We start from the raw sequence: 13,604 nt of genomic DNA, 5'->3' as shown, positions 1-13,604 counted from the left end.
GTCCTGTCAGACAGGCTAGTTTGGACACGTGCTGGAGAAAAATTCAAGATTCCTTACCTCGATTTTACATCATGTATCTGGCTTTGTTTAGTACTTCATACGACAAGTAGCTGTCATATTAAGGATTTTGCAACTAATTATTTGAAACTGGAAAACTGTAAATGAGACTTTTTGAACTGAACTGAGAAACTTATGAGGCCCTAATTATAGATGAAATCAGATTTTTATTTTGATAAACACGGTCATAAAAATAGACTGGTACATACTGTACAGTATGCTTCATGATTCCATTGAATTACAACAACCACTCCTTCTGAATAAGTCTATGCCTGACTGAAGATCTTACAGCACAACAGCCAATTCATATGTGAAACTGACTTTGAGTTACATCACAGAAATCTCCAAGAAAAGGAGCGTTGTGAGGTGACTCACGTTTAGGCCCAGCCCAGGACTGGAGATGAGAGGCTGAGCAGAAAGCTGCTTCAAGTTCTGGTAGAGCAGCTCATAAAGTGGGAGGTACAGCAAACAGATCCTGGCCTGCTGGTTCTGAAACCATAAACATTTGAAAACAAGTAAAAGGAGATGATTATTGTAGGTTAATGTTAGCTACACATAGCCCTTACCTTTCTGTGGCTGCACTCTAACTTAGGTGGTTTGCATAAGAGACAATCTTATCTAAACTAAAATAGAAAGGTATGCACAGGTGGTGACCTGTGTCACATACTTCATTTACTTTTATGGGTAAAAATGCTGAGCTCACTTGGTAGGACATTTGGCCTCTGTTGATGATTGATGTATTACACATTAAACAATATCTCCTTTATTTCTTATTCAGACTCTTCAGACTTTTGTTTCTAAGATAGGCGTTGTTTTTAATGCAGGTGTGTATTGTGTAAATGCCAAATCAAATACTTTAATCATTGGAACTCATTGTTATTTTGCATTGTTCCCAAACAGAATCGTTGAGAACAATAAATCATTGTTCTGCCCTTTTCTCCGTCCACATTCCTGCTCATCCTGCCTCTGCTAGTTCCTTTCTGTTTGCATGCTCCTAACCTTGAAAGCGGTGTAGCGATCATCCATGGCGTGTTTAATAAGAAGGTTCTTGAGGATGCCCACGGCCTGTTGCCTCACTTCGGGCGCTTGCTGCAAGGCGTCAGCCACCTCTCTCAGCAGCAGCCCCACCAGGAAGTGGTTACGGCAGTATTCCTCCGTCAAACTGAACTCCAGACTCTGCTCTGTGATTGGGCCAAATAGGAAGTGAGAGAGCATCAGGATGAGCTGAAGTGAAATTTCCTAACAGTAAATTCTGGTCTGGTAAAAATCCGTTTCCAATCTAATTGAATCGACTTCTTACAACATTTTTTTCCTTGTGAGCAATCAGTCTATAATGTAACAACGTAAGCTGCAGATGTTAAAGGGAAAGCCTAAATCCTCGACCTCAGCAGCTGTGTAACACACTCTGCTAGCACACTTTAGGCCCCTTAGGGCAGTGCTCTGAACTTGGTATGCTTCACTTCTCAAACCACAAAAAGTCTGCACGACACATTTAACTATTGTTAGTTATTAACAGGAAAAATGGGAACAAAATTTTATTGAAACAAAGGTTAGCATGATAGAATCAGCCCAGCATCATCCAGCCCTGCAAAACCCAGTAAAGGCAGCTGAAGGCTGGAAAGGACAGACTTGCGTAAAAACTGTGGACAAGCTGCAAGAGTGAATGACAAAAAAAAAACGGGAATCCCAATAAAAAGATTTTTTTGGATATGCTGGGAGTTACAACTGGGTTCCTAGAACTACTGGTGAGGTTATTCTTTTCTGTCGTCTCATCGGCCAGGAAGTGATATTCCCATATTTTCTCACACCCTTACAACACGATAGAATGACATATAAAATTAGGTTCTGAAACATACTGAAAGTAAGCATGAGTAAATAAGCGTTATTTTATTATAAACACATGCTTGAAACAATGCATTTTGATTGGATATAGGAGATTTTAGACCAGTCACGAAAGCTGAAATCAATGTTTCATAAGGGAAACAGTGATCCGGCTAATGAACTGTTTTTGTTTGTTTTTTTCCTTTAATTTCTCCTCAGACTGCATATTTTTACTAAATAACTATAAATAAAAAACATCCTGGCTTAATAGTGCACAACTTGGCCCTCAAGAGTTTTACTTCCTGGCTTTTCTCTTTTGCGGCGCCTTGCAAGATAAATGCTTCAGAGCGCTTTGCATTAAAAGCACCAAACAAGCACCGACACAAACACAGCAGATTTATACGATATGATGTGTCTTATTCAGTAGTTATAATGTTTGATAGAAGCAAGTGTGGCAAATTCAATCATTCAAAGTGCATCACTCCAAACCACTATGCAACAAACTCACGGAACACATTCATCAGGACATTAACGTTTCCACAACACACAAAGCGGAGCGGACTTGAATAATTCATCAGGAAATCTGCTGGAAATGATCTTTCGGTGTTATTCAGACAAGAGAAATAAACAAACAGACCACTAAAAAATGAGAAGTTCAACAGAAACAATGACATGGAGTTCAACAGCAGCCCTGGGTTAATATTAACACAGGCAGTGCAGCCTGGAAAACAGAAACCATCTCCAATTATCTCCTCTAATGACAGACACGGGCAGGCAGACAGAGAGACAGACGGGCGGAGGAAAGCGAGAGAGAACCACAGCTTCATGAGAGATGCTTCTGACTGGTGTTTACAACAATCAAGTGAATTAAGCATTAGGAAAAGAGGATTTGTTGATTCCCATAACAGCCCAGCTGCTCTCCTCTACAGCACGCAGGCTCGGGGCCCTGGTAGGAAAATGAAGGCAAGAGCCCGGAATTAGCATTATTCCGAGTGTGAGGGGAATGAGTGCCCTATGAGGGTGGGTGGGAGGGAAAAAAATCAGGCGGCGGTGTGGTTAGTGCAGGTGAGGACAAGGAGGAGCAGTCATGTGCAAGGTGTCAGCAAACGTGGTGGTGTCAATGGGTGCGGTGGGCTTCACCTACCTACGGGCCCAAAAAGCTCCGTCGCATACGGAATAAAATCTGACCACAAGCAAAAACACACAAACAAACAACAAAAAACAGAGAGGGGTGGAGTAAAAATAAAGACATTCGGGGTAAAACTGTAAACAATCCATGCAGCATTTCCACAGCGCGCACTCCAGTGTTTGTTTTCATGGTGTCGTGTAAAACGGGTTGTGCGATAAAGTGTTGGCAAACCTTGTTCACCAGAGATCCGACTAATGCGGATAGGTGTGATGTAATGTGTGTGTGTGTGTGTGGGTGTGTTTGTGGGCCAAACAATCAGGCGGGTTAATAGGATCAGTGTGGTGGATGCATGTCAGAAAAAGGTCAGGGGCTGGGGTCGTGTGACAGCAGGTCAGTGGATACATGTGCGGTAAAAAGTAGGCCTACACAGCGCGCTCTTACCTTGTACCCTCTGCAGCTTGGTGCGCCCGAAAGCCATGGGCAGGTTGAGAGGGATGAAGTGCTCGTGGTTACACAAGGTCATCAAGAAGTCAAACTTCATCTCGGTCAGCACCTGTGGCCAACGGGCGAGAGTGCGGTTCGCACACAAATATGCAAATTTCGGCCAAACAGAATTCTCAATGTAACATCAAAAGCTGCCCGCGGCGGGGCGTCTGCGAGAGCAACACATTTGACTAACAAATCCAAACAACATAAACAGAGAAGGCCGGGAGAAACTGTTCAACATCAGACACAGCGACAGGTGAGCATGAGACAGGGCGCGACTACACACACATCGTGGAGGCGCTCACGAAAACGCCCCAGTGCACGCTTCAGTTCACTTTAGATCTTTGTCCTTTAAGGTGGTTAATAATAAATAATGAATGCCGTGAATCTGCAAACATAAAGGTGCAACTGATGTTTAGAATGCAGCAGTGCTGATGCACGTGTTTAAGAAAATTCAATAATAAATTGCTCCAAGGGGGAAAAAATGTCCCCTTTTTGGATAAAATTTTTTAGGCTAGTTTGAGTAGTTTCACTAGTTTTTGTTTTGTTTTTTTAAACTTAAAAAAAAACTTCCTAAAAACCTAAATTTGCCTCTGACATATGCCCTCCGTACAGTAATAATTATAAAGACTCAAAGTGACACTGAAGCGAATAAAAACTCAACTAAAATTAAACATTTTCAAACAATTAAAATTAAACTGAAATAAGAAGAGCTGCCCTCAAAACTAACTAAAAACAAACATTTAAAATGAAATTTAAAATTAATTATATATAAATATATATAAAACTAATAAATATAAAACTATAATAACTCATTTTTCATGTTTCTGTAATGGTTAATCCATCAGTAATAATATTTTTAATGCGAATATAATTATTGCAATCATGCATGAATTTTTCAAACGCACAGTTTTACAAGAAAGCTGCTAAAAGAGTTTAATATTGCATTTAATTCATTTCTGATCTCAGAGAGGAAGAGTATGCCTGCACAAAGCTGAGTTCAGAAACATCCATTCAGTTTATTTCACTAACAAACAACAATATGATTTTAAGATTTGTAAACAATTTGTCCACAGGTTTGTAAAATATTTACGTTCTTGTGTTTACAACAGATGGTTTAATACGTTTATGAAATTTTGTACGTGACAGGAAACCTCTGAGCAGGAAGCGGCTTTATTAGAACTGACTCACTGAGAAGTAATAGAACCTTTATTAGAAAACATACTACATCAGCTATAATCAATAACAGTGTGTATGATTCATAAAATTACTTTTATTAACATTTTATTGAACAAATAAATTAAATATTATTGATATGTGCTATTTATTATTGAATTATTGAAGCCTTGGGTTGTCACACATGTGCTACACCTCCACTCTGACGTTGTGAGGTTGCCCAGCTCTGTGGAACACGTACCTTGGGATCTTTAGGGCTGAAATGACACATGTAGTGGTTGACCAGGCCGAAACCGAAACCTCTGTTCATGACAGTCAGGCACCTCTGAGGAGAGAAAGCAGACACGAGAAAACAAGCTGCTGAAATTCATGCAAAACGATGGAGATCTCAGACAAAACAATGCACTATTTTGTCTGAGATCAGCATTTAAAGGCGGCGCTGTCGTGTCCTGAGGCACAGCAGTAACACATAATCTTACGGAGCACAACAACACTGCTAATACAAGTTCAGGCTCGTAATACACCCTGAACTAAAATTACAGCAAACCTGTTTTGTTTTTTTAATTTTCTGTCATATATAAATAACAGTGATCCCTATTAAGGAAAGGGCCTCAAAGAGAGTACCTAAAATGGTTATCTTAGGCTTAAAGAGCTGCTTAAAGAACAAAGCCTCACCAGTTTGCCGTTGTAAACAGTCTGCTTATGAAGGGCTGCCAATCAGAAGGAGCTAAATCAGCCTGTTTAAATCAAGGGATGCCTTGAATGACTACAGCAAGGCCCAGTAAAAGGCCCTACTCTAGCAAAGTCCATGAATAAAAATAAGCAGCTGGAAATGAGCAACAGGTCTTCTTTGAGCTGGTTTCATATTTAGCCTTTGGGGTTCACACCTTGATGAAATTCGCCAGGCTCAAGTTGATGCAGCGAGCCTCCTCTGGGATTTCTGAGTGGCGGATGGTGATGTGCGGCATAATGGACAACACCAAGGACTGCAGAGCCTGGTGGAAACTCTCCGGAAAGCGCTGGGCCCGTGGCATCTAAAGAGTGGGGAGGAATAGCATGTAATGATGCATCACTTTAAAGTCAAACAGCCACCCATATTATGAAGACAGATCATTCCCAGCATATAGATAAGACTAAAAGGTTTATACTGTCTCTAACTACTTCTGTGTAGCAGCAAACAGCAGCGCAGCTCGGCCTGCTGCTGAATGTTTAGGATTTTTGGCAAAGACTCAGATGTAACACAGGCTCGCGGTATCAGAATGCCAAGTACACAATGAGTTTTCTTTGGGTGTCTGTGTTTTGTGTCATCGCATGTGGTTACGCGGACATAACAATATGTGGACTAGGTCTTATAACAACATCCAGTCCACATAAGACTTTCAGTTAAAGACTACAAACTCTTGAACTGCTCAGCGTTATTGAGCGAAAAACGCTTTTTACCAACCTTCATGCGGTTCTCCTCCTGCAGGTACTGAGCCATGGATTTTGCCATGGTTTCAAAGAAGAACCAAGAGTACTGCAGAAAAGAGCGAAAGGTTACCCATTATGCAATCTTCCTAGGACTATAATGGGAGTACATTACAAGCAGAGTGAGTCAGGGGAAACTGGAAGAGAGATAAAAGAGACATGAGAAGTGTAGTGTCCGACAAGCAGCTACATGTTGAACAAGTTTCTCTTTCGAAACTGGTGACAACTGCTGTCAGAACCCTTCGTTTCCATTCTTAGAGAGTTGCACCATCTGCTGCTTAAAGTTGGTTCTACGTGTGGACGGATGCATGAATTATCCGCGCGACTGAGTGCGCACCTTGAGCAGTTTATTGCTGGTGTTGAAATCAGCAGTTTGCTTGAGGGTGGCTGTTACAGCTGTGGCCAGCAACTCGTGAGTGGTCACTGAGTTTCCTGATGCAGGATTGTTGGTTACAAACACGTACTACGAAGAAGAGAGAGAACAGTAAAACAAAAGCACTTTAGTTTATAGACACAAGCAGAAACACAGGCAGTGTTTGCGGCAGCTTACCTTAACAAAAGAGCGCAGGTAGTGTTCCAGTCCCTCCTCGTGGCATTTGGAAACTATATGTATGATCACACTGAGGGCACAGAGCATGGAAATTCAATCTATGTCCTTTTATCAGGAGTAAAAGCAGTAAAAGTACAAAGAATTTGTTTTTTAGCTGACCGCAAAGAGTTAACAGCAATCTCGTGGGCTTCTTTGGTGGCGGCTGTGAGCACCTCAAACAGCTGCATCAGCACTGTCGGCAGGAAGGTGATGATGACATGAGTCTCCATGGCATGTAGGCACTGAGGGAAAGAGGCCAGACAAGATCACTTTTACTTCTGACTCCCAGATATTTATAAGAATCGTAATTACACGCCTCCACACAATATATATATATCACCCTGATCTTGAAAAACTGTAGCCTATTAGATATAAAATCAGCGCTCGGCATTATTTTATCTGATTAGAAATATATGTGGAAAATCTGTCTTGATCTGTAGCTGAATCTCTGTGCTTGATGTAATGAAATTCCCTGTCAGACATTGCTGACACATTTCCTTCATATTCACAGCATAGACTGTATAAAAAAGATGGGCTTAGCCGCAGTGACATTCTGTTGGTACCACTTATGCTGCCAAAACAGCAAAACTTTGACCTGCAGCAGTTTGCCTGCTGGGTCGGACCACCCGGGCCAGCCTTCATTCCCCACACATGTTAATTGCTCCCTAAAATGTTAGTCATCCCATAAAAATGTTTTCCCAAAGGAAAACCTCTCAAAAATAAGACAAATACTTCAACTGATTTCCTCTAGCATTTAAATAGTTATGATTTTTCATACAAAATTCAGTACAAAAGAGGTTAATGTCTAAAAAGATTTCGTTTTTTGGCAATATCTTTTGTCATTGTTGCATTTGGGGTTGCCATCATCCATCCATATCCCTTATTAACTTAATAAACTGTGTTATAAGCCTTTTATTGCTTTAATGGAGGCTGTTGTATAATAGCACTGAAAGGTATTTTGATTGTTGAATGACTGTGAAAGCTCATAAGTAGTCATAATGATGCATGCCCTACAAAAATGATCGATCTGTTAGTGCATTGCCGAATGACACATATAGTGGAAGTACTGTAAATGATCAATAACTGCACATGGACCAAAGCTAAAAAACTGACTGTGCACTGCCTCACAGCATCTTACCTTCAGGTATTTGATCAGTTCTGCTGGGTTGCCCTCTGATGCTGTTCTCATCAGCTGGCAGTGCTGGAAGAATTTGTGTAGGTGGAGGTCCTGCGGCGAAACAAAACAGGACATCAGTGTTCCTGAAAACCTTCATTTGTGCATAAAAAAGCAAAAGAACCAAATTGTACCTGAGGATATATCGTTGATGCTACGTGGGTCCTCACTTTAAACAGTGTCTTGGCGTTTTCCACCCACTTGATATCAGCCTGAGACCATTCGAAGAGAATAATAGACAAAACAGAGTCAATAAAGTATCTGCAAACTTTTCACATTCCCTCAAAACTCCAATAACCTTCAGGGCTAAAACATGAGGGGTCAACGTTCGCTTTAACATCGTGAGCATGACAGTGACAGAGCTGACCAGATCGTTTTCATGGCTACAATCTAACCTTCCTGGTGTCCTGACAAAGATATCCAGCAGGCAAAGTGGCAGCCACGGGCAACTGGAACTCCAACGACTGCATCCTCCCATCTTTAAGCAAAGGCATCCAGGAGTAGCCCACTGAAACACGCGAAAGCAGCCGAGCTTTAGAAGAAGGCATTTTAACAAGCTAAATAATGTGCTCACCAACATTTTAATAAAGCTTCATTAAGCCAAATTTCTCACCAAGTGACTCCACTCCGTCCCTCTTCTTGCTGCTGGCTTTGCTGCTGGATTCACAGCTGATGTGGTAAAAGGTGAAGAGGATATGATGTTTCTCATGCACGTGAACCGGCAGCTCGATCTTCACCTGCACACACAGAGGAGCAGGTCGCTCTTTTAATCTTCTTATGTCACCATCAGTTCAATCTTCACACATAAACAAGATTAGAGGCACTGATTCCAATAATGGATACCATATAGGTATTACATAGTACTGCCAAGGCAACATTTTAAAGGATGTGCCACATGCTGTGATTTCCTTGTTGTCTTTTTTGATGTTTTTTTGCTCAAATTAAGGGAGTTACATTAACCATAATGGCGTTAGTGTTTCTCTAAACCTGCAAAAATGTACTGACAGTGAGGGTTTCCTTCAGCCTCTAAATTATTAAGAGGTAAAATTAACATAAAATCAACAAAAGGCATCTAAAAATAACCATCTTGTGTATTTTCAGCTATCTGTACTTTACTTGAGTAGCTTTTTTGGACTACTTTTCATTTTTACTCCCCACATTTTTAAACAAATATCTGTAGTTTCTATTCCTTACATTTTCATAACAGACTTGTTACTTCAGCAGTATCATCTATAGAGTTGGGAGTTAAAGTGGGCGCAGGTGAGTGCAGGTGTAAGTTGTGATAGCAGTACTTCAGAATCTAGCTTGTGCTGCAGAATAGGTCATTTTAAATGCAACGCTTCTACCAGTTCAGCGAACATCAGCAAACACACAGTGTGTTACAAGCTACAGGTCCACCTGCTGGATTTCACAGGGAGAGAAGAAAGAGAGCCAGCTTCACTCAGAGATGGAGAAGGATAAGAAAGAAAGTCAGAGTTAGGTTACATCAAGTGTAGCAGAGATGCATTTGCATTTAAGCTGATGAAGATTAGATTCATGCACTGAATTCCAACTTTATACCAACTGTGTTCTGTCTGGTATAAAGTCAGGATAAACAGTTTAGTGTCAGTGTAAGGGACGGACATCTGCCACAGTGAAACTGCTGACATCTTGTTGAATTCAGTTGTTGTTTCACTGCATCTAATTACATTTACTAAAATTTGAATTTAAATTTGAATAATATGTACTAATATTATGATATTATTATATTAATATCGGTTCAGTTACCTTTGTATGAAAGTTGTTAGTAGAACTTCAAAGAGCTACTTTCTTACTGTGAGTACATTTCAGAGCCTGTACTTTGACACTTTTACTTGAGTAAAAAAGTTGAACATCAATGAAAATGATATTTTTTAGATGGCGAAAGGCTAACAGCATTGTTTTGGAGTAAATGTCACACACTAAAGATGTCAAATCACCTTCTACAGAGAACGACACATGTACTGAAGCAGAAACTGGAGCTGTTTGGAGACGTTTGGGATGCTTTTGTAGTGTAACAGTTCTCTTTTTGAGTGTTTCTGGCATGAATTTGAACACTTTGTGCATTTTCTCTCCATGAAGAAAATGAAAGGGGTTTGCTTGTGCTTTTTTATTTATGTGTTTATCCTTAAATTAATGTTTAGAATGAAATCAAAAAAACAAACAACAGCAAAAGCATTGTTTCATCTGGGAGTTGCTGCTGTGACACTGAGACACCAGAGGGCAGCAACAACAGGGAGATGGATTTTCCCTGCAACCACACATGCTGTTTTTTATTGACAGGAAATGACACAAAAAAGTTTTGATGACATGCACAGACCCACATCGTCATAAACAGCCTCTCAATGCCATGACTGAATATCACGGCTCTTACATTTATAACACCAGAACACGTGATTCATGCATCGTTCTGTTTTAAATTTACTCTTCTCGGTAAATTAGACAAAAGTCTAAAGACCAGACAAGATATATCCTTAAGATATAAAAGTTAACAAATTTTAGGTGTGAAAAACAAAATCAGAACCCTTTATATAATATCAGTAACTATAAATGTGTCCTACATGTTGCTTTTAAATGCACTTCACTATGGAACTAACAAGACTGACAGATTTAGAAGCACAAAGATCATCGTTGCCTTGCTGAAGCAGAAATTTTGGTTGATGTGACTGGAAGCTGAACAATGTGAAGGGAAATCCCACAGAGTGCACTTCTGTGTGTTCCTGCATGCATGTGGGTGCACACAGGGGGAGCTTAAGATCCTAATCCGTTTGATATCAAGGCCATATGGACCCCCTCTGCTCTACCGCTCTAACTGTACCTCTCTCGCTGAGCTGTATTTGTGTGTGTGTGCATGTGCATGCGTGCACTGACTGTCGGGTCAGTTTAGTGCGAGATCACAGCCCATTCCTGAGACAGATTTATGGGATTATCTCAGTGCTGCTGAGGAATGTCAGTACTAAAGACGGCCAATTAGGAAAAAAAAAAAAAAAAGATTTAAGGGCATAAACTAAATTTCTTTTTAAAATCAAACTCATTTCTCAGTTTTTGGAAGCACTCAACTTCCTCTAAATCTGCTAACTTGATCTAATTTAATATGAATTGAAAGGCGATGCCATAGAAGAAATAAGGTCGAGCCTGCAACATGAGCTCACCTCATCGTAGAAGTCAGGGCTCTGATTGTGGTGCAGGACGGCTGCGTAGGTGCTGCTGGTGAAGAGTGAATCTCCCGGCTTGCCGTAGATGCACTGAAAGGCAAAGAGGCACATTGGTTATTGGACTCCTTTGATTTTACGGGCACAGTGATGAGTAAGCGCTCAGGAAGCTGTGGTTACTGCCATAATTTGTACAAAAGGCGAGGGAGTGAGCAAGCCTGTATGGATCATGCATTACACTTTGAATCAGCAATGATTTAAACATAGCCTGAGAGAAACTACAAAGGACGACCTAAGATCGCAAAATGTTTGGGCTCTGACTAGACAGATGCCACAGCGCAAACCTTGCACAAAACTCACGGACTTATTTTATGTGAGCAGCAGAGCCCTTCCTCCAGGACATGATGACACAAACAAGTCAATTCAATTCAATAAATGACAACAAGAGTTGTCTCGAGGGCTGCTTCATATTGTCAGGTAAAGACCCTACAACAATAGAGGGTCTTTTATTGGGTTCTCTAATAATAGAGATCCCACCCCGTTTCCATGAGCAAGCATTTGGTAACAGTGGGAAGGAAAAACTCCCCGTTAACAGGAAGAACCCTTTGGCAGGACCAGGCTAAGGTTAAGTTGACTTTTGACCTCTGATGATCACTTTTGAGGAGGAGTCAGTGCAAGAACTCTGTGGGAAAAATTAAAAAATCGCAACAAGCTCAAGCTTGACCAGGTCAGGATGTTTCTAATGAGGGGTGACAAAGGGGAGGGAAAAAATTCCAACCTCTTGTGATGGCTTCATACTGTAATTAGGATGCTAACTATTGTTGTCATCTCTAATGAGCATGAATGTGCAGTGCTAGCCAACAGGACGGACAGAGCTACAGGAGCCAAATGCCTGAAAGCCTCCGCAGGAGACGAGCCCAGAGGATGGGAGAGGCTTCGTGAGAGAGGACAGGGTTCACAAATGCCAGAACAATCTGGAAACAAGCTGTAGGTGGAGCAGGAAAGAGGCGGGGGAAAAGATCTGAGATTCAGGAGTGCAGGTGGTGCATGGTTTGATGTGTACCTTTAGAGCCCTCACTGCAGAGGCAAAGAGGCTGATGGGAGTTACGATTGTCTGAGTCAGGATGGGGGCCGAAGGAGGTCTGGAGGAGCTGCTTCTGATATTATCTATCACAAAGGCTGGCATGTTAGCACATGAACTGTACCACACATGACTTAAAGTGTCGGCCACTGGTGCAAAAATGAGAGCACTCCAACCATGAACTCAAGGATTGAGGAGCAACTGGTCTCTCAACGATGAAATGGAAATGAATGCACTTTAAATTCCCGTCCTCTGAGAATTCCATCCTCTTCAGCCCTCACATTCCGACTCCATAAGGCTTTGAATGAATTTCCTCTCAGTCCGGCTGTGTCTTATGTAAACCCCAGGACCTTACTGAGCTTCCGCTAACTCTGATTAAATCTCCCGAGAGGTGTGCCGCCTGCTCCTGTTTGTAAACAGCTTTCTGCCTCACAGTACTTTGAGCGTTGTCTGGAACACAGTCTGACCCACGTCTGGGTCAATCTGTGTGTTTTCTAGCTGCGGTGTAATATGTCTGACTGCCCGCTGATTGAAAATTCTCAATGTTTTCGTGGTTAAACTCAGAATTTCTGTTTCTCTCCCTCAAGAAACGTGAAAAGAAAAACAATCTGCAGCGCTTTGATGACTATTTCCGACCACAAATATTTGAAATGTGTGGCCAGAGAGAAAAAGAGTGACCATTCATTATCTTCTGTTGCCAGCTATAATAACTGGTTGCTGCGAGAGCTTCCCTTCTCCTCCTGGGCCCCTCAGCTGCAATCTCAAGTCCACTTTGTAAAAAGCAATAAAAGGAAAAGTTTATCATATCTGAGGCCCCTGTCACTGATCGAATCTCTCCCAGGACATTCCACTGCAGTGTTATTGTTTCTCAAACAATAATCCGGGCTTCTGGTGCGCCTCTTCAACAATCTTCACTTTTTTTGTATTGGTCTTCCTCTATTTGTTTCCTTGTGTCCTTTTTATCGTTATGTTGACTGTAGCATTTCAAAACCTTTCCTATGTTCTTCTCTCCATTAGCTTTGCTGAGCTATGTAGAGAGCCAGGATATCACCCTAAGCCTGTCTTTTGACAAAACTATGAGACACAGATGTGAGTCACTCTCTCTTCCATACATTATTCCTTGTCTATAAACTCTCCTTTTCAAGCTCTAGAAGTAATAAGGCAAAAACAGATATTCCATATAAGACAAGAAAAATGATGTACAGAATAATGTCAAAAAAAAGCTTCAGGGTCTGTAAAACTGAAGCCGATGCATTCTTTCTGGCAGCCAGCAGAGGGGCGATTCCTGGCTGCAAAGAAGTGTATATTAGGGTGGGTTTAGATTATCGATTTTCTGATTAAAATCGATTTTAGCTTGAATAACACGATATCGATTCATTAAAATCCTGAATCGATTTTTAAATATAAATTTATTTTGCCCAAAACGACAGAATCTCAGGTTAAACCTCACAAAA

The 13,604-nt window shown here is 41.1% G+C and overlaps 1 protein-coding gene across 3 annotated transcripts in view; it reads right to left on the bottom strand.

The window, feature by feature from the left end:
* The window catches only part of dock11 (dedicator of cytokinesis 11), an 88,179-nt gene that overhangs the window by 46,203 nt on the left and 28,372 nt on the right, over positions 1–13,604 (bottom strand). For 2 of the 3 annotated variants that reach the window (XM_085349730.1, XM_085349731.1), the window contains exons 19-33: positions 11,070–11,162; positions 8,513–8,636; positions 8,295–8,407; positions 8,034–8,111; positions 7,864–7,953; positions 6,846–6,967; positions 6,687–6,756; positions 6,474–6,599; positions 6,114–6,185; positions 5,557–5,703; positions 4,911–4,994; positions 3,449–3,560; positions 3,023–3,061; positions 1,057–1,238; positions 433–546 (exon numbers count right to left, since the gene is read on the bottom strand). In XM_085349730.1, the coding sequence (XP_085205856.1) occupies positions 433–546; positions 1,057–1,238; positions 3,023–3,061; positions 3,449–3,560; positions 4,911–4,994; positions 5,557–5,703; positions 6,114–6,185; positions 6,474–6,599; positions 6,687–6,756; positions 6,846–6,967; positions 7,864–7,953; positions 8,034–8,111; positions 8,295–8,407; positions 8,513–8,636; positions 11,070–11,162 (1,566 nt within the window). The remainder of the gene's footprint in view (positions 1–432; positions 547–1,056; positions 1,239–3,022; positions 3,062–3,448; positions 3,561–4,910; positions 4,995–5,556; positions 5,704–6,113; positions 6,186–6,473; positions 6,600–6,686; positions 6,757–6,845; positions 6,968–7,863; positions 7,954–8,033; positions 8,112–8,294; positions 8,408–8,512; positions 8,637–11,069; positions 11,163–13,604) is intronic. The other variant, XM_085349732.1, reaches the window with a different exon arrangement.

Source organism: Diplotaxodon limnothrissa, linkage group LG3 (genome assembly GCF_057381915.1).
Source record: "Diplotaxodon limnothrissa isolate DT_005_m linkage group LG3, D_limnothrissa_male_GT1.1, whole genome shotgun sequence".
Taxonomy (NCBI): domain Eukaryota; kingdom Metazoa; phylum Chordata; class Actinopteri; order Cichliformes; family Cichlidae; genus Diplotaxodon; species Diplotaxodon limnothrissa.
Note: the sequence above shows the minus strand (reverse complement) of the source record. Positions and strands in the feature narration are given on the sequence as shown.